This window comes from Macaca mulatta, chromosome 3 (assembly GCF_049350105.2).
Source record: "Macaca mulatta isolate MMU2019108-1 chromosome 3, T2T-MMU8v2.0, whole genome shotgun sequence".
Classification (NCBI taxonomy): Eukaryota; Metazoa; Chordata; class Mammalia; order Primates; family Cercopithecidae; genus Macaca; species Macaca mulatta.
The window spans coordinates 142,191,839-142,219,329 of NC_133408.1; the positions used below are offsets into that span (position 1 = coordinate 142,191,839).

Consider the following 27,491-nt stretch of genomic DNA (forward strand, 5'->3'; position numbering starts at 1 on the left):
CTGGGCAGCTGGGGGAAGGCTGTGGCATTTGAGGTCACAGTGATTCACTGCGGGCGAGAGAGCGCAGATCGGGGCCCAGGTTAGTGGTTCTAGGTTTTGGTCTTAAGAAGAATCCCTTAAAAATAGACTGATGATCTGTGTTTCCAGGCAAAAGCATGGGACTGCTGTGAAGTCCTACTAACACGTGAAGATGAAGAGAAAAGAAAGGTTTTGTTAATAGTTTAAAAGGTGTTTTAAAAGATTCCACCCTTTCATTTTATTTATTGTTTATTGTTTCTGCCCTTTCCACTAGTCTTACCAAATCCATAATGTGTTTTTATTTTATTTTTAGAGATGGGGTCTCCTTTTGTTGCCCAGGCTGGAGTGCAGTGGCATGATCATAGCTCACTAAAATCTCTAATTCCTGGGCTCAAGCAATCCTTCCATCTCAGCCTCCTGAGTAGTTGGACTATAGTCATGAGTCACCACACCCATCCAGTTTCTTATTTTTTCTTATTTTTTTGGTAGAGATGGGATCTTGCTATGTTGCCAGGCTGATCTCAATCTACTGGCCTCAAGTCATCCTCCTGCCTTAGCCTCTCAGAGTGCTAGGATTATAGGTGTGAACCACCATGCCAGACCATAATTTTTTTAATGGACAACAAACCAGTGAAGAAAAATTTTGAAAGAAATATCATCCACAATTCTATAGTGCCTAATGTACCAACTGTCTCTTCTCCCCCATTTCCTCTTGGCTTTTGTTATAGGTATGCATATTTTACCCAGTAGTAATTGTGATCTAGAGATATTAGATAAATTTTAGAAATTATGTTATTGTAAACATTTTTTCATGTTGCTATGTAAACTTATTATAATTTCTAATGACTGTATGGGATTCCACTGGATGGCAGTGTCTTTTTATTTTTATTATTTTAAATTAATAAGTGTGTGAGGAAAAACTCTGTCCAAACTGTGTTTTCTCTCTCTCGCACTGCAACAATAATCAACACAGAAAAACACTTCTGTTACCAAATGTGTGGGAATTCTTTCCTCACGCACCAAGCAGCAGACAGCAGCTGGGTGTCCTCTAATTCAGTTCTGACGCTACCTACCCAGAGACAGTGTCAGATCCCACAGGTTGGGGGGCATAGTCCCCAAGACTACCTTCCATACCCTCAGATACCAGGTGCAAGTCCAGGCCTCTGGAACTTCTGACCAACTGTCTTCAAGTTGGGGTTCCCACGAAACCTCTTTAGGTTTGGTTAATTAGCTGGGGTGGCTCACAGAACTCAGGGAAACATGTTTAGTGGCCTATTATAAAGGATATTGCAAAGGATACAGATGAAGAGATGCATAGAGTAAGGTCTGGAGGAAGGGGCGTGGAGCTTCCAGGCCCTCGTTGGACTCACCACCCTCCAGGAACCTCCACCTGTTCAGCTATGGGGAAACTTCCCCAACCCAGTCCTCTGGGATTTTTATGGAAGCATTCCTTTCCTCCAGGGTATAAGGTGGGGCCCTCTTAGGGGAGGGTCTTAAGATCCACAATCAGAAAGGTAGGGGGGTGGGGCAGGGGTGGTGGTGGGGAGTGGTGGTGGGGGGAGAGTCCTGCCTTAGGGCAGGTGAAAGGAAAGCAGGAGAGAGAGTTTCCTGAGACTAGTCCTGGTTCCGAAGCCTAAAACACCCAATATTATAACAGTAGGCTGTAACAAAGGCTATGGGCATTATGAACCAGGGGTGGGTGGATGAAAATTAATACATACAAAACACCACAATAAGTATGTCATATTTTATTTTGAGGTAGGGTCTCACTCTGTTACCCAGGCTAGAGTGCAGTGACACAGTCATAGCTCACTGCAACCTTGAACTCCTGGGCTCAAGCAGTCCTCCTCCTTCAGCCTCCTGAGTAGCTAGAACTACATGTGCATGTCATCATGTCTGGTTAATTAAAACTTTTTTTTTTTTTGTAGAGACAGGGAATTACTATGTTGTCCAAGCTAGTTTCGAACTCCTAGGCTAAAGCCATCCTCCCAACTCGGCCTCCCAAAGTGTTGGTATTACAGGTATGAGCCACCATGCCCTGCTGGGTTGCAGTGCCTTAACTCAATTGTTCTTCTGTTTTGTTCTACTCAGTCTCCTGAGTAGCTGAGATTACAGGCGTGCACCACCATGCCCAGATAATTTTTGTATTTTTAGTAGAGGTGGGGTTTCACCATGTTGGTCAGGCTGGTCTTGAACTCCTGACCTCAGGTGATCTGCCCACCTTGGCCTCCCAAAGTGAATATTTTTATACATACAGTTTTTCTTTTGATCTATTCCCCTAAGGTTAAGAGCCCAGAAGTAATATTGGGTGAAAGGCTATGACGATTTTTATAGCATTTGATTCTTATGATAAATTGATATTCAGTGAAAGGGATGTCACACGGGTCCGTGTGAAGAGACCACCAAACGGGCTTTGTGTGAACAATAAAGCTTTTTAATCACCTGGGTGCAGGTGGGCTGAGTCTGAAAAGAGAGTCAGCAAAGGGAGATAGGGGTGGGGCCATTTTATAGGATTTGGGTGGGTAGTGGAAAATTACAGTCAAAGGGGGTTGTTCTCTTTCGGGCAGGGGTCAAAAGGTGCTCAGCTGGGGAGCTACTGAGCCAGAAGAAGGAATTTCACAAGGTTAATCACTCAGTTAAGGTGGGGAAGAAACATATCACAATGGTGGAATGTCATCAGTTAAGGCAGGAACCAGCCATTTTCACTTCTTTTGTGATTCTTCACTTGCTTCAGGCCATCTGGATGTGTACGTGCAGGTCACAGGGGATATGATGGCTTAGCTTGGGTTCAGAGGCCTGATATTCAGAGGCCTGAGCAGGATTAGGGGAGGCATGGGAATCTAGAGTGGGAGAGATTAAGCTGAAGGAAGATTTTGTGGTAAGGGGTGATATTGTGGGGTTGTTAGAAGGAGCATTTGTTGTATAGAATGATTGGTGATGGCCTGGATATGGTTTTGGATGAATTGAGAAACTAAACACAAGGTCCGAATAAGAGAATGAGAAAAACAGATACTAAAGGACTAAATTGGGAGGACATCCAATTAGAGAGGACCCAAGGGGGTTCAATGTAATTACTTGCTTGGTTGGCAAGTTTAGGCTCTATCCTTGAGTTTTTTTATGTTGTCATATACCAGGCCAGATTGATTTAGGTAAAAACAACACTTTTCATTTAAAAATATAGAGTCTTTTTTTTTTTTTTTTTTTTGCAGTGAGTAAGTTGAGGCCTCAGAGATTTTGGAGGAAAGAGAAATGCAAAGCCAGCAATTATTTGTTAAAGATGGATTAGAAATGGCTAGGAGAGAGTGAGTGAGATTGGTAGTGTGGTGGACATAGCTGGGGGGAGGAAGAGGGTGGCATAAGAACAGGAACAAGAATAAGAATGAATATAAAGGTAAAGAATAGGACTTCATCAGAGTGAAAGTATTGGAGTGTACCCTGTCAGCAAAGATCATCTATCCACTCTAAAAGGGAGTTAAGAGTGGTGGTTTGGGGATAGCATGAGGAGATATTAGCTGTGATGACTTGGAGAAATAGTGTAAACCGGCAGTGTAAACAAGAGCAGGACATTTATGAGTAGTAGAGAACAGTGAATAGGAGTATGACTAGACAGAACATAGTAGGGATGACAAGTTTTTGGGGTGCAGTTCAAGTTGGGCTGGTGTCTGGAATGAGACTGGGCCCTAATAAAACAGAGCATCCATACAGGAGCTCAAATGGGCTGTACCCCGTAGCATCCCGAGGACAGGCCTGAATTCTGAGAAGGGCAAGTGGGAAAAGTATTGTTCAGTCCTTTTTAAGTTGGTGGCTGAACTTGGTAAGGTGTGTTTTTTTTAAGACCATTGGTCCATTTTACCTTTCCTGCAGATTGAGAATGATAGGGGTCTGAAGGTTCCACTGAATACCAAGAGCCTGAGAAACTGCTTGGGTGATTTGACTAGTAAAGGCCTGTCCATTATTGGACTGTATAGAGGTGGGAAGGCCAAACTGAGGAATTATGTCTGACAGAAGGGAAGAAATGACTGTGGTGGCCTTCTTAGACCCTGTGGGAAAGGCCTCTACCCATCCAGTGAATGTGTCTACCCAGACCAAGAGGTATTTAAGTTTCCTGACTTGGGGCATGTGAGTAAAATTGATTTTCCAGTCCTGGGCAGGGGCAAATCCCTGAGCTTGAATGTATAGGGAAGGGAGGGGGCCTGAACAATCCCTGAGGAGTAGTAGAATAGCAGATGGAACACTGAGAAGTGATTTCCTTGAGAATAGATTTCCATGATGGAAAGGAAATGAGAGGTTCTAAGAGATGGGCTAGTGGCTTGTAACCTACATGGAAGAGGTTATGAAATGACGACAGAATAGAATGGGCCTGTGAGGCTGGAAGGAGATATTTTCCTTGGTCTAAGAACCATTTGCCTTGTGTGGGAAGAGATTGATAGGTGGAAGTTTCAGTGGGGAAGTAGGTGGAAGTGACCGATGAGAAGGAGGAAAACTGGCAGTGAGGGACAGAAGTTGGAACACTAGCTGCTGCTTTAGCTACCTTATCAGCATAAGCGTTGCCTTGAGTGATGGGATCTGACACATTTTGATGGCCTTTGCAGGGAATGACTCCAGCTTCCTTTGGAAGTAAAGTGGCCTTGAGAAGAGTTTTTATTAAAGAGGCATTAATGATGGAGGACCCTTGCATAGTGAGGAAACCTCTTTTTGCCCATATAACAGCATGGTGGTGAGGATATGGAAGGCATATTTAGAGTCGTATAAATATTGACATGTAATCCTTTTGCAAGAGTGAGGGCTGGAGTTAAGGCAATGAGTTTGGCTTGCTGAGAGGTAGTGGAAGGGGGGCAGAAAGTATATGCATCAGATGTGAGGAAGAAAATAGATTTTGGAAGTTATGAGAATTGTAGAGAGTGAGTTGAGCACATAGTTTGTGATTTTGAGGGCCTCTAAAAGTATTAAAGCAGCGGCAGCTGCCGCATGCAGACATGAAGGCTAGGCTAAAATAGTAAGATCAAGTCGTTTGGACAGAAAAGCTACAGGGTGCTGTCCTGGCTCTTGTGTAAGAACTCCTACCACACAGCCCTGCACTTCAGCTGTGTGTAATGAAAAGGGAGTGATGAGTTAGGGAGAGCTAGTGTGGGAGCTGTTTTTTAAGGTAATGGAAAGGGAAGTGGGGAAAGGATTTAGGATCTATGGGGTCAACTAGGTTTATTTAGAATAGAATAATGGGTTGTGGAGAGAGGTATTGAGGATAGGAGAGTATATGGGTTTGGCACCATGGGGTGGATAGGCAAAACAATTTGGTTGATAGGTGCAGATCCTGAACTAACCTATAAGGCTTGTCTGTTTTTGGGACAGGCAAAATGGGGGAATTGTAAGGAGAGTTTATAGGCTTTAAAAGGCCATGCTGTAACAGGTGAGTGATAACAGGCTTTAATCCTTTTAAAGTGTGCTGAGGAATGGGATATTGGCATTGAGCAGGGTAAGGGTAATTAGGTTTTAATAGGATGGTAAGGGGTGCGTGATCTGTCACCAAGGAGGTAGTAGAGGTATCCTATACTTGTGGATTGAGGTGGGGAGATATAAGGAGAGAATGTGAAGGAGGCTTTGAACTGGGGAAAAGGCGGCAATGAGGTGTGACTATAGCCTAGGAATAGTCAGGGAAGCGGATAATTTAGTTAAAATGTCTTGACCTAATCAGGGAACTGGGCAGGTGGGGATAACTAAAAAGGAGTGCATACAAGAATACTGTCCAAGTTGGCACCAGAGTCGGGGAGTTTTAAGGGGTTTTGAAGCCTGGCCGTCAATACCCACAACAGTTATGGAGGCAAGGGAAATATGCCCTTGGAAAGAAGGTAATGTGGAGTGAGTAGCCTCTGTATTGATTAAGAAGGGGACAGGCTTACCTTCCACTGTAAGAGTTACTGAAAGCATCTGTGATGGTCCAGGAAGCTTCTGAGGCAATCGGGCAGCATCAGTCTTCAGCTGCTAAGCTGAGAAGATCTGGGAATGAGTCAGCCTTGGGTCAGAGTTCCAGGGGCTCCGGGAGTGGCTGCCAGGCGAGTTGGACAGTCTGATTTCCAGTGGGGTCCCGCACAGATGGGACACAGCTTAGGAGGAATCCTGGGCTGTGGGCATTCCTTGGCCCAGTGGCCAGATTTCCGGCACTGAAGTAAGATCCTAGGGGAGGAGGTCCTGAAGTAATGCTTGACCGCTGCGGCTTAGGCATTTTGAAGTTCTTGTGTGCTGGAGATGTGGCTGGGGTTTCTCTCACAGTGGAGGCAAGGAATTGCAACTCAGAAATATGTTGCTACTTGGCTGCCTCTACTCTATTATTGTACACTTTGAAGGTGAGGTTAATTAAGTCCTGTTGTGGGGTTTGAGGGCTGGAATCTGATTTTTGGAGCTTTATGTAATGTCAGGAGCGGATTGGGTAATAAAATGCATATTGAAAATAAGACAGCCTTCTGGCCCTTCTGGGTCTAGGGCGGTAAAGCGTCTAAGGGTTGTTGCCAAATGGACCATGAACTGGGCTGGGTTTTTATATTTGATGAAAAAGAGCCTAAATGCTAACTGATTTGGGAGAGGTTGGATAAATAAAAAGGAGCATTAACCTTGACTGTGCCTTTAGCTCCAGCCACCTCTTTAAGAGGAAATTGTTGGGCAGGTAGGGGAGGGCTAGTCGCGGAAGGAAACTGTAAGCCAGACCAGGTGTGAGGAGGGGAGGTGATAAAAGGATTATAGGGTGGGGGAGTAGAGGCTGAAGAAGAATTGGGACCTGGCTTGGCCTCACGAGGAGCAGCCTGGGGAGGAGGGGAGAGGTCAGATGGGTCTGCAGAAAAGGAGGATTCAGAGGACTCAGAGCTTGGGGTGGAGACTGAAGGAACAGACAAGAGAGAAAGAAGACAGATTTGGAATGAGTCGCATGGGAGCAGAGACTAGGGAGGGACCAATGTGTAAAAGAATGCCTGGACGTCAGGTACCTCAGACCCAAATTTGCCCATTTTTCGACAAAAATCATCCAGGTCTTGTAAAATGGAGAAATCAAAAGTGCTGTTTTCTGGCTATTTAGAACCATTATTGAGTTTGTACTGGGGCCAAGCAGTGTTGCAGAAGAAAATAAGGTGCTTAGGTTTTAGGTCAGGTGAGAGTTGAAGAGGTTTTAAGTCTTTGAGAACACAGGCTGAGGGAGAAGAAGAGGGAATGGAGGGTGAAAGGTTGCTATAGTGAAGGAGGCAAGCCCAGATAAAAGAGAGGGTAGAGACACAGAGAGAAGTGGGGTGTAGTGAGCAGCCCTGGGCTGCAATGTGGGTGAGCAGCCAAAGCAAGTGTCCCTGTAATTGACTTGCCACCAAGGGAATGTGGGTGAATGACCCCAGGACCACAGGCACATGCCACCAAGCCTGGGTGAATGTGGGCAGGTGTCCCCATGGTGATCAGACACCAATGGAGTGTGAGTGAATAATCAGGCAGGCCTCCCTGCAGTGATTAAAACACCAAGGGAAGACTGTCTTCCAGAGTCTGTGACTGACACCGGAGTTTTGGGTCCACAGATAATATGTGTCTCCTTTGTCTCTACTTCAGAGGAAAAAGAACTGGAATTGGAAGGACAGGGAGATTGAAGGGTAGCAAGAGAGGCTGGAGAAGAGAGTGAAAAGACCGCCCACCCGATTTGAAAGTGGTGAGATGTTCCTTGGGCTGGTCGGTCTGAGGACCTGAGGTCATAGGTGGATCTCCTCACGGAAGTGAGGGCGAGGACAGGGGACCGGTCTCCCGAAGGAGTCCTCCTGTTCCAGGTCTTTGGTACCAAATGTCACTTGCGTCTGTGTGAAGAGACCACCAAACAGGCTTTGTGTGAGCAATAAAGCTTTTTAATCACCTGGGTGAAGGTGGGCTGAGTCCGAAGAGAGTCTGCGAAGGGAGGTAGGGGTGGGGCCATTTTATAGGATTTGGGTGGGTAGTGGAAAATTACAGTCAAAGGGGGTTCTCTTTCAGGTAGGGGCAGGGGTCACAAGGTGCTCAGTAGGGGAGCTTCTGAGCCAGGAGAAGGAATTTCACAAGGTTAATCGCTCAGTTAAGGTGGGGTAGGAACAAATCACAATGGTAGAATGTCATCAGTTCAGGCAGGAACTGGCCATTTTCACTTCTTTTGTGATTCTTCACTTCCTTTAGGCCATCTGGATGTATACTGTAGGTCACAGGGGATATGATGGCTTAGCTTGGGCTCAGAGGCCTGACAAGGGCTAATTTACATTTACAAGGGATTTATGAGTTTACCAGTTTTACTACAACCTTATCAACATTGTGCCTTTGGGAGGTCATTAGTTCATGAGGGCAGAGCCCTGGCGATTGCAATTAGTACCCTCATAGAAGAGACCCTACAGAGCCAACTTGCCCTCCCACCACATGAGGTTACAGTGAACACATGGAGGTCTAGGAAGTGGGCCCTTATCAGACACCACATCTGACCACAACCTGATTTTGGGCACTCCAGTCTGAAGAACTGTGAGAAATAAATTTGCTGATAAGCCATCTGGTTTATAGTATTTTGGTGTAGCTGCTGTAACAGACTAAGACCTATATGAACATCTTGGGCAGGATAAACCAGTTAAATCAGAAAATCTTCCTTAGAGAGACAAAGGACTTCCTCATCTTATAAATAGTTCTCAAAGTCATTTTAAAAATGACTGGTGTCATTTAAAAACACTAAACAGGAAATATATTGAAACAAGGTGCTTGCCTTAAAAGGAATGTCATTAACAGTGTCCTTCCTAAGAATGATTTTATCCCTTTGTAAACTATGGATTGCTCTAGGGAAACGGCAACTTTCATAAAAGGCTAAAAATTGCCCTTGATTTTATTTTTATTTTTTAAAAATTTTGATTGATTGATTGATTGATTGATTGAGATAGGGTCTCCGTCTGTCACCCAGGCTGGAGTGCAGTGGTGCCATAGTGGCTCACTGCAGCCTTGACTTCCTGGGCGTAAGCAGTCCTCCCACATCAGACTCCCAAGTAGTTGGGACCACAGGCACACGCCACCAAGCCTGGCTAATTTTTTTTTTTTTTTTTCCTGTGGAGACAGGGTCTTAGTATGTTGCTGGGGCTGATCTCAAATTCCTGGCCTCGAGGGATCATCCCACCTCAGCCTCACAAAGTGCTGGGATTACACACATGAGCCACCACACTTGGCCTGCCCTTCATTTTATGAGAAGAAAAACCATTAAAACTATTCAACCACAGGAAGCATGTATGAGTTTTTAAAACTGGAAAATAAATATAAGTATAAAGATGAGCATGATACAAATGGAGAAATGGGATATTTTTACCACAGTCTTTAAGTTGGACATCTGTATTTAGTCACTTGTTAGAGATTGTTGATTACCTGACTCGGAGACTGGGAAGGACAAAAACTTACTGCTCCTTTCTACTTATGGCCACTCAGATGTGAGGGTGTTACTGCCAATGTCTATCAGTCATCTGATGTCCCTGAGCAACTGGGAGAAGAGTAGTTTATACCTGGGCTGCTCTTCATTCAGAGACTTATCTGCTTTTTCACTGGTGTTAAACTGTTTTAGGCTGAGTGCGCTGGCTCACACCTGTAATCCCAGCACTTTGGGAGGCCGAGGTGGGTGGATCACTTGAGGCCAGGAGTTCGAGACCAGCCTGGCCAACATGGTGAAACCCTGTCTCTATAGAAAATATAAAAATTAGCAGAGTATGGTGGTGCACGCCTGTAACCCCCAGTACTTGGGAGGCTGAGGCAAGAGAATTCCTTGAACCTGGGAGGTGGAGGTTGCAGTGAGCCAAGATCACGCCACTGCACTCCAGCCTGGGTGACAGAGCAAGACTCCACCTCACAAACAAAACACGAAGTTTTAATTGGGCAGAGCGTGAGTGTAATTAATTGCTTAGTGAAGCACAAAAGACACAAAAGCATAAAAGACTTGACCCCCACAATACAGACAACCATGATCACTTAAATAAAAAGATTTTTAGTGGTCTGAAGTATTGGTATAATTACAATGTAATAGTTTACAATTTTTAAAAATTGTTGCTTTGACAAAGATGTAGCATCAATAGCCGTGTTAGTTGGTTATGTGGGAAATACTGATTTCCCAAAGTTCAGTTTGCACATATTTTCTGGAACAGTTAATTATAGTGAGGCCAGTGGATACCATAAACCTTAATTTTATGATGCAACAAAAAAATACTAATTAGAGGTAGATTAGCATAGATTAAAAAAATAAGATGATACTGGCTGGGCACGGTGGCTCATGCCTATAATCCCATCATTTTGGGAGGCCTAGGCGGGTGGATCACCTGAGGTCAGCAGTTCGAGACTGGCTTGGCCAACATGGTGAAACCCCTGTCTCTACTAAAAATGCAAAAATTAGCTGGGCATGGTGGTGGGCGCCTGTAGTCCCAGCTACCCGGGAAGCTGAGGCAGGAGAATTGCTTGAACCTGGGAGGTGGAGGTTGCAGTGAGCCAAGATTGTGCCATTGCACTCCAGCCTGGGCGACAGAGGGAGACTGCATCTCAAAAAAACAAAAACAAAAAGAAGAGCTTGAGGCTAGTGATTTCATTCCTGTTGTTTCTGTACCAATGGGGGTGTCTTCAGGCTACTTCCTAGATGATGAAATTGAGGAACAGACCCAGGATGGAGGATTCTTGTTTTTGTTCCTCTTCTACCAGCTACTACACTGTGCTGGTCTTATTCATAGTTTTGGTTGGGGACAAGTGTTTTTAATTCTCAAGACTGAGAGGAGGGAAAGAGCTAAGCATTGACTTTCTCAGGGCATAAACTGATTGTGAGATGGAATAGTTTAGAGCCATATTTAGTGATTTCATTTTTAGAAAAAAATTCAACCCATTGAAAATAATAGAAACTACCCAGATGGGCAAGTAAGTGGAAATTTTTGCGAGATAAGGAGCGAGTCCATTTATATTCAGGAGACCTTGAAATTGCAGAATGCATTTCCCTAAGTGGGCAGCCTTAGGAGTTCTGGTCACTTACCCTGTGAATGAGTGTTCCTGTTTAGAGCATCTTAGTTTAGTGCCTTCCTAGCTTTATGTATACACAAACATTTTCTATTTATTCTGTCAGTGCTTAGAGGTAGTGGGTCACTGTGTTTCTCTGGGCTGTAAGTAAAAGCTGATACTGAGATGGGATCCACTGAAGAGCCAAATTGGATGATGCTTTAGCTGTGCTAGTTGAGTCCTGGCACACAGAGGAAATGGTTCTCTTTGAGCTGGCCGACTCCTCTGTAAGAAGATGCTGGTTAATCAGCAGAAGTAGGACCAAAGCCAGAGGGCCTTTTAGAAATGAAAGACAGATTTTTTTTTTTTTTTTTTTCTGGCAGTAATTTGCAGATGAACCAGTACCACAGAGTTTTTTTGTTTGTTTGTTTTTTGATTAATCAGCAATCCAAATAATAAATGGGAAACAATTCCTTAATGTAACCCACTGGTTCTTTTGTTCAGTGAATAGTTGTGATGGGCTGTGTTTGGCAATTATTTCAGGTCATCCTACGAGAAAAAACTCCCCTTTATGTAGGAAAATGCTTCTAGGTCATTCCTTGAGGATCTGATTGCTTCTAACATTGTCTCTAATTCAGGGGTATTTTTCTTTGCTTTGGTTTTTTTTTTAAGACAGTCTCATTCTGTCATCCAGGCTGGAATGCAGTGGCATGATCTTGGCTCACTGCAACCTCTGCCTCCCCAGGTTCAGGTGATCCTCCCATCTCAGCCTTCCAAGTAGCTGGGACTACAAGTACACGCCACCATGCCCAGCTAATTTTTTGCATTTTTAGTAGAGCCAGGTTTTCACCATGTTGCCCAGGTCTCGAACTCCTGAGCTCAAGTAATCCACCCATCTTGGCCTCCCAAAGTGCTGGAATTGCAGGTGTGAGCCACTGCACCTGGCATGGGTATGTTTCTTATACAGCATTTTTGTGTTTTATTTTTAAAGCTTTATTAGCTCTTTTCAAGTAGCTGGTGATGGGCTTTTTGGGCGGTTGTGGCTTTCATTTTGTGGTGCTGTTGTTCCTGATGAGTACAGTATTTGCTTTGTTGGATAAGTGCTAGCTGATTGACAGTGATTTCCTGTGCTCCCAGGTTCATCCTTTTTTTTTTTTTTTTTTTTAATTTTAAGTTCCAGGATACATGTGCAGGACATGCAGGTTTGTTACATAGGTAAATGTATGCCACGGTGGTTTGCTGCACCTATCAACCCATCACCTAGGTATTAAGCCCAGCATGCATTAGCTATTTACTCTGATGCTTTCCTTCCCCCAAACCCCCAAGAGGCCCGAGTGTGTGTTGTTCCCCTCCCTGTGTCCATGTGTTCTCATTGTTCAGCTCCCACTTATAAGTGAGAACAAGTGGCATTCGGTTTTCTCTCCCTGTGTTAGTTTGCTGAGGATAATGGCTTCCAGCTCCATCTGTGTCCCTGCAAAGGACATGATCTTGTTCCTTTTTGTGGCTGCATAGTATTCCATGGTGTATATGTACCACATTTTCTTTATCCAGTCTATCATTAATGGGCATTTGGATTGATTCCATTTCTTCACTATTGTGAATAGTGCTGCAGTGAACATACATGTGCATGTAGCTTTATAATAGAAGGATTTGTATCCCTTTGGGTATATACCCAGCAATGGGATTGCTGGGTCAAATGGTATAATACTTCTGGTTCTAGGTCTTTGAGAAATCGCCATACTGTCCTCCACAATGGTTGAACTAGTTTACATTCCCACCAACAGTGTAAAAGCATTTCTATTTCTCCACAGTCTCACCAGCATCTGTTGTTTCTTGACCAGGCTCAGCCTAGAGCATAGGTGGTGCAATGGTGTGTCTTGGCTCTTAGGATGGGATTGTGCAGATTCAAATCTCCCTTCCCCTCCCCTCCATTCTGGGTTACAGCATCTAAAATGTTATGTGGGAGATCCTTTTATTCTCTGGGATAATGAGCATGCTGGCGTCACCTTGGCATTTAGAATCCCTCAAAGATTTGGCCCTAACTACCTCTTCAACTATATCTCCTATTTTAAAACCACACAATAAGCTAGAAGTGTATAGATTGAATTAAGTGTTTGAGGGTGGGGTGCCCAGGATTACTTGAACATGCTCACTGTTCTCAGTCGTGGCTGAATGTTAGGATCACTTGGGGGAACTTGTAAAACTCATAAGGCTCAGGCACACCCCAGGCCAATTAAATCAAATTGGGGATGGGACCCAGGTGGTTCCAATGGGCAGCTGAGGCTGGGAGTTGCCCATGCTGGAGGGTATTGTCTTCACCATAGAGAATGAAGTGCTGTTGGCTCTAATGCTCTGGCTCAGATCTGAGCCCCGAATCCAGGTTATAGTCTCTGTCTTTGCTCACACCTAAGAGTCTCACCTGGAACATCCTTTCCTTGTCCTTCACTGTCTCAAATAGACTTTCCAACTTACAATGATCTCTGTGCATTTCTTTTTTTTGGAGACAGAGTCTCGCTCTGTCGCCAGGCTGGAGTGCAGTGGTGCCATCTTGGCTCACTGCAACCTCCGCCTCCCGGGTTCAAGTGATTCTTCTGCCTCAGCCTCCCAAGTAGCTGGGACTACAGGTGCATGCAAGCACACCCAGCTAATTTTTGTATTTTTAGTAGAGATGGGGTTTCATCATGTTGGCCAGGGTGGTCTTGATCTCTTGACCTTGTGATCTGCCTGCCTCTGCCTCCCAAAGTGCTGGGATTACAGGCATGACCCATCGCACCAGGCTGCATTTCTTAACTGAGAAAAATTATCACTTCTCTAGTGGATACCAAATAGTGACATAGTTTTTTTTTCTGTATCATCTTAATATCTGTAAGATATTATAGATATTCTAATATCTATATTAGGTCAGTGACCTCTCTGAAAACGATGTAAGTTCATGTGAAAATATTTTTGGGATGTTTGGCTAACAGTATTTCTTACTTAAATGTAAGTTTTAATTTTTGTTTTATTTTAAATTCAGATCCTTTTCCTTCTAACTCTAGTCTATTTTAGGCCATGGATTTCTTTGAAAATCTGGTGCAAGCTATAGACTGTCTCCCCAGAAGAGCACTCATACAAACACATGCTCTGTTTTACATTTAGGCAGTGGGTGCTGGAGCCCCTCAAAAGCCTGTCCACGGACATGTGGCGAGCTCTGTTTGATCTGTTTCTTCTTAGCAGACAGATGGCTATGCTAATTAGCCTGATTTGATAATTCCACAATGTATGCATGTATTGAAACACCACATTGCAACCCATAAATGTATACAATTATTTGTTAATTTAAAATAAAACAAAACTACGAAAAATGTGCCTACCTCCCCAAAAGGTTATGAGGAAAGGGATTTTTAAAAATGGAGTAAGAAGGAAGGTAATTTGGGCGAGATCTTTTCTTAGGAGCTGCAGGGAGTGGGGACTTCTAACAACAGGATAGCATTTGACTTGAGGGGATGGGGCCAGATGACAGGTAGAGGGCACCTGACTTTCTCCCCTTCCATATCCTGTCCTGGGCAACATCTGGGTGAACTGCGTGGGTGGTGGGACTCCTGTGGCCAAGCAGGAGGAGTTAATAGCTCAACAGAACGCTAGATGTCACCACAACACCAATTAGTGTTCTGGCTTTTGGCACTCCTGTGCCTGAGCCCAGATTAGGACAGCAAGAAATCTTTAGAGACTTCCAGTCAGGGACCTAATTCTGTCAAACGTCTACAGGATTTGTCTTGTCTTTTTTTTTTTTTTTTTTTTCTTAAATACAAAGAAGAACCAAAGGGTGGATAAGTGTACATTCATTATAACTAAATGGAAAGGGAAAGAAAAGATGAGTGAGGTGAGTCAAGTGAGGAGTGGGATCTGATTCATGTTTTCCCCTGGAAATGAGACTTTCTTGGCAAGAGTTTTTTCTGTCTCTGGGAGGAGGGATGTTGGCTGGATGGGCATTTCAGGCTTCTGAAACAGCAAGTTTTAATGTTATGTTATTCACTTTACTGATACTCCAAAATACATTTCAAACCAATTATGACTGTCTTTTGAATAAAAATGGTAATAATGTGCTATAATTTAACATGAGGGCATTTTTCTTGATCGAGGTTTGTTTTTGTTTTTGTTTTTTGTTTTTTGTTTTTTAAGTTTTCTTATTTTTCTTGCAGTTCAGCCAAGTCTGTCACCTTGGCAGGCAATAGCTCACTTAGTTTTATGACCACACATTACATCTCTGGCCCCAATCAAATCATTTGTAAATGCACATATTTTGGCAAAAAGTATCATAAGTCTACCTTTTTTGGTTTGTGTCAGAATATCCTTCAACACTAAGAATGTATTAACATTGCATTTTATTATTTAAAAATGAATATAATGGATACATTCTTGCTTCAGGGTAGTACAATTATATCAATAATTCAAAGATCTAGATAGAATGCTGACTAATTCTGTTTTGGTGTATGTGACAATGTAAAATTAGTTCATTTTATCTGTTTTTGATTCCTAGGTTTTGAAAAATGTCCTTGGGAGTAAATAAGTTTAGCAGGAAAGTACGCCTACTCTACTTATCCAAATGTTAATGAACTTTGTCTTAGTGAATATGGCACTGTTGACACCACCTAAGTCATAAAAACAGGGCTCTAGGGAGGAAATGACTCAATGTGTTTAATACAGGTTTCCCTGCTAAGCCTCAACCCAGGGAAGTCCTGTTGGTTTTGAGAAGTGAGCAGCAATTCTCTATGTGGTTAAAAAAAAAAAAAAAAACCAAAAAGATAGAAAATGAAGTGGGGAAACAAGATCCTTTAAGTCTATTTGAGAATCCCTATTGGGTCTAGAATGCCATCCTCTGTGGAATGTATTCACTCAGAAACGTGGGCCATGAGAGCTGGGGAAATAAGGCGTGCGTGATACTCGCTGGGTGGTTTGGGCCACTGGGCCTGCCTCTGAAGGCCACTGATGTTTTTGTCTCCTACAGGTGCTCAACTTTAAGGGCTACTGGGAAAAACTGAACTCCAACCTAGAATATGTTAAGTATGCCAAGCCACACTTCCACTATAACAACATTGTGGTCAGGAGAGAGTGGCACAACCTGATCTCTGAAGAGGTATGAGTGGGTCAGTGAGAACAAAGCCAGCTGCCAGGCATAGTGGACTGGATCCAGGCGATGCCTTTAAATCATAAGGCTGGCTTCCATGTGCAGCACTGTTCTCAATTGCCAGGCACTCGAACGTTGTCATTACTGATCTCAGTAGGCAGAGATGCTTCTATGATCTCTGTTCTCCTGGGGAGGAAACTGAAGAGCAGAAAGTTTAAGGGACACACAGCACATTCATAGTAGAGTACGATTAATATCCACGTCTCAGATGTGTTCTCAGGTTACTTACGTAGTTAAAAATTGATTTTAAAAAATCTAGGTGTTCCCAAATTAGTGGTCATTAGGGGTTGGGGTAGTTGGAGGGAGAATAGTGGATGTGACTCACTGTCCAGGGGCGACCTAGGGAAATCTTTAGGGGTGATCGAAGAGTTCTCTATCTTGATTGTGGTGGTATCTTGTGGGACATGAATCTAAACATGATAAGATGACATAGAATGACACACATTGTACCAATGTCAATTTTTGATTTTGATATTGTGCTCTAGTTATGTAAGATATAAGCACTGAGGAGACTGGGTGGAGGGTACATTGGATCTCTCTCTAGTATCGCTGCACATAGATTAGTGTTGTTGTATGTAGTATATAGTTGACTTGCAGTTTCCTGTGAATCTGTAATTGTTTCAGAATAAAATGTTTCTTAAAACTTTTTGAAAAATCTAGGTGTTCTGATTACCTGGAAAATATATTTCTTCTATCTGATGCTCTTAACTGTATTGCATTATGTCCTTGATGTGAAAAGTCACCAATAAAACCTTTACCTTCCATACTCCTGATGTGTTCTCACTCCTAGAAAACAGGAAAAAGAAGGTCCACGGCATACGTGAGGACTATTCTTGATAATGCAATAAAGTAAGTGAAATTAGAGGTTATCGTATCTGTAAGATGGTTAACATTTACAATTACTTTGTTTTGTTGGCTACCTTTTATAGAAGTAGTTTACTTTTGTTGCATATCCCCAGCAAAATGATATTGTCAGCTTCACAAATGCATCCACTTGGACCCTAGTCTGGAATTTGTTGCTGGAATTTCTAGTGGGAAAAGCTTATATGTTGAACCTTATAGACTTGTAACCTGTGGATAGATGTTTACAATGGATAAGTGGTAAAGAAATTTCCTATTAGTGAGCATTTTAGGAGAAAAAGGCAAATACTCGTTTGATTTTTTTTTTTTTTTAAGTGTCAATGGGCTAGTGAGCTTGCTTTTATTTTGAAAGCCTATTTTCTGGATATATGAGTCATCTCAGAGTACTAAAAGTATAGGCCCCATTCCAACCTCTGTTCTATTTTCTGTCCCCATTATTTTCAATAACTGAGAGCTACAATTGTTTTAAATTATTGCCGTTGTTGGCACTAAAGGGTTTTGAGATTTTATAATTGCCTAATGTGGCTTTCACTACATTGATCAAATGTAGTGAAATGATTTTCAGCAGCCTAAGAATAGTTTCTACAGTGGTTTTTATGCATTTTTAAAGGAGGATATCTTTGTATAATGTGGCTTTAAATTTTTTAAAAGCAATGCTGTCTATGAATAACATGGCTAATTTCTTCGTAGGGTGATTTCTAACCTAGAAGCAAGAAATTTGGGTAAGAAAAGATCTGTAATAAAGCCTTCTGGGTTTCAGTCAGTGTTTTGTTTGTAGCACTGTTCTTCCTACCACTGTGGGTTGGCAAGAAAATCACTTCCAGTAGTGTGGTGCAGGCAGCACCTTTTAATATCTTGTTGTTAGAGTGGCTGCACAGCTCTTCCCATGTCTGTCTAGGCACCAGGACCTCTGGGGACAGCTGCTGAATGTGCTTTTGCTGTGGGAGTCCCTGGGTGATGCATTAACTTGCGGTTCTCCTTATTTCCTGTCATACAGAGCTGCCCTCTGGCTGTGCCCACAAGGATGCATTTTGGCAATTCCCTTGGCTTGGCGCTGCTTGCTTTCTAGCTATCTGATCCTACCAGGTCTTGCCTTGTATGTGCCTCTCATTTTGGTTAAAAATTGGGCACAGAGGTCCTAGAGGTATAAAGATGAGGAGCTTCCAGGTAAGCAGTGTGGAAAGAGCATAGGCTTGAGAGCTAGACAGAGCTGGACTTATATTCCAGCATGGCCTCATGTGAACCAAGTGCTCCTGGGCAAGTCACTTAACCATTTGTGCACTGTCCTCCTCAGGGGAATGAGGAGAAAATGAGACTAACTGGGGTAATGCAGATAGCACCTAGCATAGTGCTTAGCGCATGTGGGTACCTGAGGTGGCTCCTTTATCCTTAGTGTGTAAGGAAGAAATGTTAACGTGTGGCTTCTAAACCAAATGACAGGTATTATGTAATCTGTAGGTGTAGGGAGTGAGAGGATAGGTCAGGAGCGGGGATGGCTGGAGAGGGAGGGAGGTTGGAAGAGGCTCCCCAAAGGGCTGACATGTGAGTTAAGTCTTGATAAACAAAGGGGACTTGGCCAGGTGAAACGAGGGGAGGGGAATGCTGAGCATATTCAGCCATAGGCTTGTTTGTAGTTGCCAGAAGAACACTTCCATGCCTCATGAAGGTCAGCGTTCATTAAATAAGCTTTTGTTTTTATATCCCAATCCTGTTTTATGGGCTTGGATGTTGGGTGACTCTAATGGAAACTATTTTATACTGTGCATTGCTGCACCTCCTGCAACTGTGCACACAGCACAGTGAACTGTGACAGTGCACTTGTCATCCAGCTTAGGCTGACAGAGCCTGGGCTCACTGACCAGACCAGGAGGAACCAGCCCCTGCCTTACCAGGCCATCAATGCCTGAAGCCAGGGGATCTGCCCTGCCAGACAGGGGCATGCGTGTGTGTGTTTCAGGCATACCATCCTTGCATTGCTGGGGGTTTTGCAACGGGGAATGTTGCTAGTCTGGTCGAGGTTTCTGTCATGCCACCCCTCCTGCCCTGCTTATGGAGCTACTCTATGTGTCAAGGCCGTTTGCATCCTGCTACTAGTCAGTCTCTCTTAATGCACTTTAGGAAACTCTTCCCTTTCCTCGCATATGCTTTGCATATACTAGTTCCCCATAAAGAATGTCACTGCCTGAAACAGAACATTCTGTGAAATGCAGGGCTGTTGGATCCACATGTTAAATTGTTTCATATCAATCAGAAGGGTTGTGTGGGATCCAGGGAAGATTTATCCCAGGGGGTCAAGAGATATCTATGCCCTCCCAGAAGGAGTTGCCAGCCCACTGAGCAGGGTGGTTCTACCCTCTTGCCTGGCACTGGATCTCAAGTATTTAAGAAGAAAAGAATGGAATACAAAGATGTTAGAAGTGCTTTGGGGCAGATTTTCCAGCAAAACTGGGTTTGTCTGCCCCTAGGGCTACTACACTGTAGTGTGCATTGCAAATCACGGTGGAGAAAGTACCATTTCATTTAACATATCACCTTTCCACCTTTTCCTAGCTACCTTTGTAGTCTGATAACTTGTGCCAGTTAGTAGTATTTGCTGCAGTAATTGACTGGCCCCCTCAGCTCAGTAACTCCCAAGGCTACTGAACTACAGGGTTCAGAAAGTAGAAAGGAGCCATGCAGTCCTTCCACTGAGCCCTGTTCCCTCAGTTTATGATCCCAGAAGGGTTAAGAGAAGGCCCAAGTCCCTCTGTTTTCAGTGGAGCAGAGGTTCTTAGCAGTGAGTTTTAGTGTTAAACAAAAATCAAAGCTAGAGCCTGCTGGGGTTGAGGAATGTGTTTTCTTCCTTTCTTGGTCATTCCCTGTTTCACATGGCTCTGATAAGTTCACCTTGTAGGAGTAGGTCACACTTAGGTGATGAAAAATTTTCATCCTGTCAGGGAAGTGTTATGTTTTCCCAATGACTCAGAACGGAAACCCAGGCTGATTCTTCTTCCTCTAACCCATCTCATGAAAACTGCTCAGAGCCTAACTATTGCTCTATTTCATTTCAGGGCCAAGATTAACACCCCTCTTGCAGGAGGAAGACAGCCACCAGCGGCTGCTCATGGGGCTGGTAAGTGGTATGTGGGTTCTTTAGGGACTGACCCTAAGACAAGGGGAAAGGGTTACAGTGGGCTTCTCATTCTGATCTTATTCTTTATTCTTTACACAAGTATGTTTTGCCAGCATTACGGACCCTGTGTGTCCAGTGGTAAGCAACCCATATGATTTCTGCCCTCTTGGAATATGTACTCAGGAGGGAAGACACACATGAATCACACCAATACATATGTAATTTACAACATGATAAGGAGTGTATAGTGTTGAGAGTGCTTTAAAAAAGGAAAGAGCTGCATCTTTGTGGCATTTGTATTTGGGATTTCAAATACAACATAACAGGCTGGGCACAGTGGCTCATGCCTCTAATCCTAGCACTTTGGGAGGCCAAGGCGGGCGAATCACCTGAGGTCAGGAGTTTGAGACCAGCCTGGCCAACATGGTGAAACCCTGTCTGTACTAAAAATACAAAAATTAGCTGGGCATGATGGTGCATACCTGTAATCTCAGCTACTCAGGAGACTGAGGCAGGAGAATCGCTGGAACCCAGGAAGTGGAGGTTGCAGTGAGCCAAGATTTGCACCACTGCACTCCATCCTGGGCGACAGAGGGAGACTGTCTCAAAAAACAAAACAAAACAACAACAAAAAAACAACAGAACAAAGTACTTTTTCTCAAGAAGTCATAATACTAGGATGACCAAAGAAATATAAATCAAAATAAATTAATTGAAAAGCAGAATTTGTAAATAAATCCAAAACCTTTAAAAAGCTGATTAAAGAGACATCTGGACAGCCTAATAACATATTTTTAATACCATATGGACTTAAGAATGGGATAATCTATTTATTAGTTTAGGTTTAATTTTCAACTTTTCTGCCTTTATTGCAGTCATTAGTGTTGTTTCTACATAATATATTTGAATTTCTATAGTAAGGTTTGAGTTTCATAGTTTTTAATATATTAGGAGAGGTTAGTTTAGATATGGCAACAATAGTAAAAGAAAAATCTCACATATACAAGAAGGAAATAATTATGGTACTTTTATAAAATTAAATATTGCGCAGCCATTAAAATAGTATGGCAAACATGGCTGGGCACTGTAGCTCACGCCTATTATCCCAGCACTTTGGGAGGCCGAGGTAGGTGGATCACCTGAGGTCAGGAGTTCGAGACCAGCCTGGCCAACATGGCGAAATCCTGTCTCTACTAAAAATACAAAAATTAGCTGGACATGGTAGCACACACCTGTAATCTCAGCTACTGGGAGGCCTGAGACATGAGAATCGTTTGAACCTGGGAGGTGGAGATTGCAGTGAGCTGAGATCGCACCACTGCACTCCAGCCTGGGTGACAGAGCAAAAAAAAAAAAAAAAAAAAAAAAAAGTATGGCAAACAATGTTTATACGACAAACATGCAACATTAGAATGGGTGTGCACACCAGGGAAAAGAAAAAAATAACCCTCAATTATTAATGTGGGTGTTAGGATTATGGGCGATTTTAATTTTTATCTTCATGGAAAAATTGAAAAGCACAAAGAAGTATGCACTATGTATTACACAGAAAACATCTTTTATTTAAAGCCAAATTAATTGGCACATGCATGAGACTGAATTGAAATAATATACCACTATGTCTTGGCCTGGAAGGTTGTCGACTCGGTTTTACTCAGGGTATTGTAATGTGAATCTGCTAAAATAGAAGATGTGTGCATGGGTGATATAAGCTGTACAACTCCCTTGTGCTGTTTATTGGCACAAACATGGCCCTGGCATCCTGCTCTTGCTGAGCGTGTTGTCTAGGCAAAAGGCAGAGGAGGAAGGAGGAGAAAAGCAAAAGGTGGGGAGGGCTGCAATGTTAATGGTTGGGGGAGTGGGGAGGCCCAAGGATGATCAGACAAAGTGAGTTTAGAAACAAACCTATTTGGAGGCACCAGAATGAATATTTCATTACCTTTGCATGTCAAGGGGCTGTGTTGAGTGTCTGTGGCCACTGTGGAGAGGGAAGTACTTGATTATTTCCCGTTTATTCCTGCCTCTCTCCTTCCAAAACACCCAAAGCTGTTGTCCCCATTGGCTCAGTCATTCTATGTATAGAGTTGTTCCTGTTAATCCCCCAGGACTCTAGGAGCAGTAGACTTCCATCGTTTGGTAGATCCCAAAGCCTGTGACTTCTAAGTTGGTGACTTTCACTGTCTTCTTTGGAGGATTCTCATCAGAGTTAGAGCCTTACTCACAGTCGCTCACTGGGCTTTGGGTGAATCATAAGTAATTCATTTTGAGGCAAATGTTGGGGACCCCTTATTTATGCGCACCAGAGAAATATTGACAGTTATGCATTTCCGTTGATGGGACCTTCAGATCCAATATTTTTTATATTGATGAGGAATGTTAATAAGTGGATCTAATTCAAACCAGTTGCAGGTATGTGTGGGTAGGCTGTGACTTATCTAATGCATATCCTGTTTTCAGATGGTGTCTGAGCTAAAAGACCATTTTTTGAGACACCTACAGGGTGTAGAAAAGAAGAAAATTGAACAGATGGTTCTGGACTACATTTCAAAACTGGTTGGTCTTGCTTTTTATTCTCCTCATATCCCCCTTCACCCCACTCCCCATATAGTTCTGAAAATGTGGTTCAGTGAACCCATTTATGTGTGTTTCAAATTAGATTTTTGGAGATCTCCCGTTCTTAAACCAGCACTTGGTGCTATAGATTGAGAAAAGGGAAACAAGGACCATAAACAAAAGAGCATTTGGTGTGGAAAGTGGGTTCTTGCCCTCCCTTCAAATACTGATTATACACCCATGGAAGCATAGGACAGTGAATTTAGTATGCTTGCCAAATGTTGATATCTCGTCTTGGCAACTTCCAGCTCCTTATTAAACAGTAAGGAATGACTTCTCTACATGGAGGTTTATGCAGACATGAGAGAACTTGAACTTCAAATCTTAATTAGTTCCAGTGGCCTAACTAGGCCAGATTCTAGCTCACTTGTATGAATACTGCCATGTGAGACTGAGATTGGCAGTTCCTTACCTGGTAGCCACTTACTGAAATTTTGTGATCCAGATTTGTAACACCACTCTATGTGTGAATAGTAGTGATATGACTAGATGGAATTTTAAGGTTGTCTTGAGTCTTTCAAAAAGCATATAGAGTTGAGGCCTGATCTTGCTTAGAATCTAGAAATAATGTTGGACAAATTCAAAAAAACATATTTGCACAGAAAGAGAAAACACTCCATTATTTCTCCAAATTTGTATAAGATCAGTATGCAAATAAGTCAGTGTGTGAACATATATTTTTCCACTGAACTCTGGAAGATTTATTAAATTTATTAGACATAATCCTCATTTAATCATTTCATGTTTAATTTTCAAGTTTTCTGCCTTTATTGCAGTCATTAGTGTTGTTTCTTCATAATATATCTGAATTTCTATAGTAAGGTTTGAGTTTTATAGTTTTTAATATATTTGGAGAAGTTAGTATTCTCATGTAGTGATATTTATAATCAGAGATTTGAATATTTCTTAAGTCTTCCTCTCAATAGAACTGTACCAAGGAACTCACTTTATGAATGTGTTACTGATCCTCCCCATGTTGACATTAACTTGCTTTTTTTAAAAACTCACAACACACAGTAATTTAACACATCCACCTATCACCTTTATTTCTGTTGACTTGAAATCTTTTCTCCCAAAGTGCTAAGAAGGTTTTCCATTCAATCGTCATTTTTCTCCATAGTTAATAACATAAGTTTTAACACCAGTTTGTGTTAACAGCCTGTAGAACCAACAGACCCAGAAACGATACATATGAAGTCTCAGAAAACTCAAGGTCCCTGACATTGATTCAGCAGTCACTGATTGAGGCCACATCTCCCTGCCCCTGCCCAGCAGCCACTAGTCATGCCTTCTGCTCCCCTCTAAGGAGAGTGGCGGGCATCCTTTCTAAAACATATCCAAGAAAGTTGCTGCAGAACCTGATTATATTGGTTACAACTTACTTGATTTCAGCCAAAGAGAAACTGAGGATCTGTATCACTGAGGATAGCGTTTGCCTGTGAGTCTATGGAGATCCTTCTGCTTTGCCCCCTGTTTTTAACCCACACAATGTGTGGATTCATGGCCGATAACAGCTCCATAGGGACTGCTTTTCTGCTGGCAAACTCATTGCAGAGTTAGAATGGGTTTCTGGATAGAGCTCTAAGACAAAGAAGGCTACCTACTTTGGTTGATTAGTTCCAGTCAGTGTGCTAACCAATTCTTACAACAACCCTATGAAATATTTCCCCTTACTTTACAGATGAGGACACTGCAATCTGGAGAGGGTGGGTAACCTCTATAGGGTTCCACAACTAGTAATGTTAGAATCTGGACTTGATACCAGTCTTACTCCACAGCTCATGATCATGACCTCCATTCTGTGTCTCTTTTCTTCTGACTGACCACTGTTCACTCTTGCATTGTGACAGGCCTAGAGCAAACCCTGTAGCACTTTACCTTCACCGATGGATGAGGGTCTGGAAGTGTGAGTGGTGGGGCCAGTTAGCTGGGCTGGGGAGGCTGAGCTGGGGCACCACTCGCACAGACAGAGGATGCTCTGTTAGATTCTGGTGCACATTTTCAGTCTTTCCATTTTGGGTTCAGTGCATTAGAATTGACCTCAGAAAAGCTAGTTCTGTGTCTGGGTGCAGCCTGAATGCCAGCTGCCCTGAAATGCTTATCTGAGTTATGGAGGCCTAGCTGTGGAGCCCTTGAGGGAAGGAATGGAGCAATGGTTAATGGACTGTCTTCACCCTCCAGCTGGATCTCATTTGCCACATCCTAGAAACCAGTTGGAGGAAACATAATCTTCATTCCTGCATTCTCCACTTGTACGCAAGTATTTCTCACTTTTATCATGGTGTACAAAGAGTGGAAACAACTCTGTTTTAGCAGAACCCTTTTGAAATGTACTAGTTCAAATCAGTTCTCACCAGCTCCAACACCATCTAGCTTAATTCTATACTCAGCATTTAAAGTTATGCCCCCCTGCATGTGTACCCTTTAATATATAATAAAAGCTAAAATTTAAAAAAATGTTATGCCCCTGTTACTTTACCCATCCTCTTTCCCTGGCACATGGTTGGTGACAGGGGAGGGACAAATAAGCCCAGTACTGCCAAGAAGGGGAATTTTACTTAATACAATGTGTAACATATGTGCCTACTCTGATTAAATTCTAGGCATTAGGATGACGGTCACAGTCATATTTATGGGGCTTTCTACAAGGCACAGCATTTCATGATTAGCATGAACCCTTGTGTAGTACTCAAAGCCCCTGCTTAGGACAAATGGGGTGTCACAGATGAGCTCCTTGGCTAACATGCTTTGTTTTTTTTAACCCAGCAACAGTCGTGGCAGTGCTGCTGAATTTGCAGTTTTTCACATCATGACCAGGATTCTCGAAGCTACAAAGAGTTTGTTTTTACCTCTGCCTCCTGGTAAGTGTTGGCTCTTTTGTCCTTTGGTGTAATAAATTTATTTCTTCTTCATATGGGCCCTTGCCTTTGGTACTTTGTAAGTTTGATGATGAGACTTGTGTATGAGAAATTGTGTGTCTGGTGTCACTGTGAGTGATGGGCCCTTAGGTTGGTCTCTGCTGACCAGAGCTCCTCTGACTACTAAACTATGCTGTAGCTTATTACTAACTTTAGGGAACCTAGGCTTACCCCATGCAGCTTTCTAGGGTAATTTGAACCAGTGGAGCTAATTCAGGGAGCTCTGTCTCTGATGTCGCCAGGCCTAGTTTATCTGATTGAGATGTCTGAAGAGTAACACTGGGAAGTGGGTCTGGCTTAGTGCCAAGAATTGAACTGATTCTTATGCTCTTGGAGGCTAAAAAATTCCCTTCGAATTTTTAAATAGGATCAAGTCAGGCCACAAAACATCCTTGAGAGATGTATATGCAGTCATTCATTTAATTGATCATTTGTTCATTTAGTCAACAGACATTTGTTGAGTAACTATGACATGACAGGTAATGTGCTAGAAATTAGAGCAGTGACAAAGATTAGTAAGAGTCTAGTTGGGAAGATGTACATAGACATCAGTATCTATTATGAGAAATAAGCCCCTGTTAGCTACAAACTCTCTTGTGCTCATTACATATCAGTTCATTTTTTTATTGTGTAAGAACACTTAGCATGAGACCTACCCTCTTAACAAATTTTTAAATGCACAATACAGTATTGTTAAATATAGGTACAATGTTGGATAGCAGGTCTCTAGAACTTACTCATCTTTCATAGCTGAAACTTTATACCTGGTGAACAGCAATTACCCATCCCCTCCTCCCCAGTTCCTGGCAAGCACCGTTCTACCTTCTGTAGTTTCTATGAGTTTGACTACTTTAGATACTGCATGTAAGTGGAATCATGCAGTATCTGTCCTTCTGTGACTGGCTTGTTTCACTTAGCATAATGACCTGAAGTTTCATCCATGTTGTCACATGGAACAGGATTTCATTTTTTAAGGCTGAGTAATCCTCCACTGTACATTCTACACTTTCTTCATCTGTCAATGGACATTTAGGTCGTTTCTCTATCTTGGCTATTGTGAATATGTTACGATAAACATGGGAGTATATACATATCTCTTCAAGATCCTGATTTCAATTCTTATGAATGTTTATCCAGAAATGAGATTACTGGATCATATATTGATTCTTTTTTTGAATTTTTTGAGGAACCTCCATACTGTTTGCCACAGTGGCTGTACCACTTTACATTCCCACCAACAGTGTATAAGGATTCCAATTTCTCCACATTCTTGGCAACACTTAGATTGTGGTTTTTTGAGAGTAGCCAACCTGAGAGATGTGAGGTGATATCTCATTGTGGTTTTGATGTACATTTCCCTGATGATTAGTGATATCGAGCATATTTTCATATAAGTGTTGGCCATTTGTCTGTAATCTTTGGAGAAATGTCTGTTCAAGTCCCTTGCCCATTTTTCAATCTGGTTGTTTTCTTGGTATTGAGGTTTGAATTCCTTATATGTTCTAGATACTAACTCTTTATTAGATATATGGTTTGCAAACACTTTTTGTCATCCTGTTGGTTTTGCCTTTACTCTTTGGATTGTTTCCTTTGCTGTGCAGAAGCTTTTTTGTTCGGTGTAGTCCCACTTACATATTTTTGTTTTCATTGTTTGTGCTTTGGATGTCATATTCAAGGAATCATTGCCAAGACCAATGTTGAGAAGCTTTCCCTCTATGTTTCTTCTAGGGTTTTTTTCAGTTTCAGGTTTTACGTTTAACTTTCTAATGCATTTTGAGTTGACTTTTGTTTATGGTAAAGATAAGGGTCCCATTTCATTCCTTTGCCTGTG

At 42.5% G+C, this 27,491-nt stretch overlaps 2 protein-coding genes across 9 annotated transcripts in view; one reads left to right on the forward strand and one right to left on the reverse strand.

The window, feature by feature from the left end:
- The window catches only part of GSAP (gamma-secretase activating protein), a 105,091-nt gene that overhangs the window by 69,789 nt on the left and 7,811 nt on the right, over positions 1–27,491 (forward strand). For all 6 annotated transcript variants that reach the window (XM_001083448.5, XM_028846141.2, XM_077997125.1 and 3 more), the window contains 7 exons: positions 15,977–16,105; positions 16,947–17,005; positions 17,708–17,739; positions 20,068–20,129; positions 22,587–22,682; positions 24,924–24,994; positions 25,509–25,603. In XM_001083448.5, coding sequence (XP_001083448.1) covers positions 15,977–16,105; positions 16,947–17,005; positions 17,708–17,739; positions 20,068–20,129; positions 22,587–22,682; positions 24,924–24,994; positions 25,509–25,603 — 544 coding nt within the window. The remainder of the gene's footprint in view (positions 1–15,976; positions 16,106–16,946; positions 17,006–17,707; positions 17,740–20,067; positions 20,130–22,586; positions 22,683–24,923; positions 24,995–25,508; positions 25,604–27,491) is intronic.
- Positions 1–27,491, reverse strand: part of CCDC146 (coiled-coil domain containing 146) — a 251,767-nt gene that overhangs the window by 5,876 nt on the left and 218,400 nt on the right. The gene's annotated exons all lie outside the window — the stretch shown is intronic.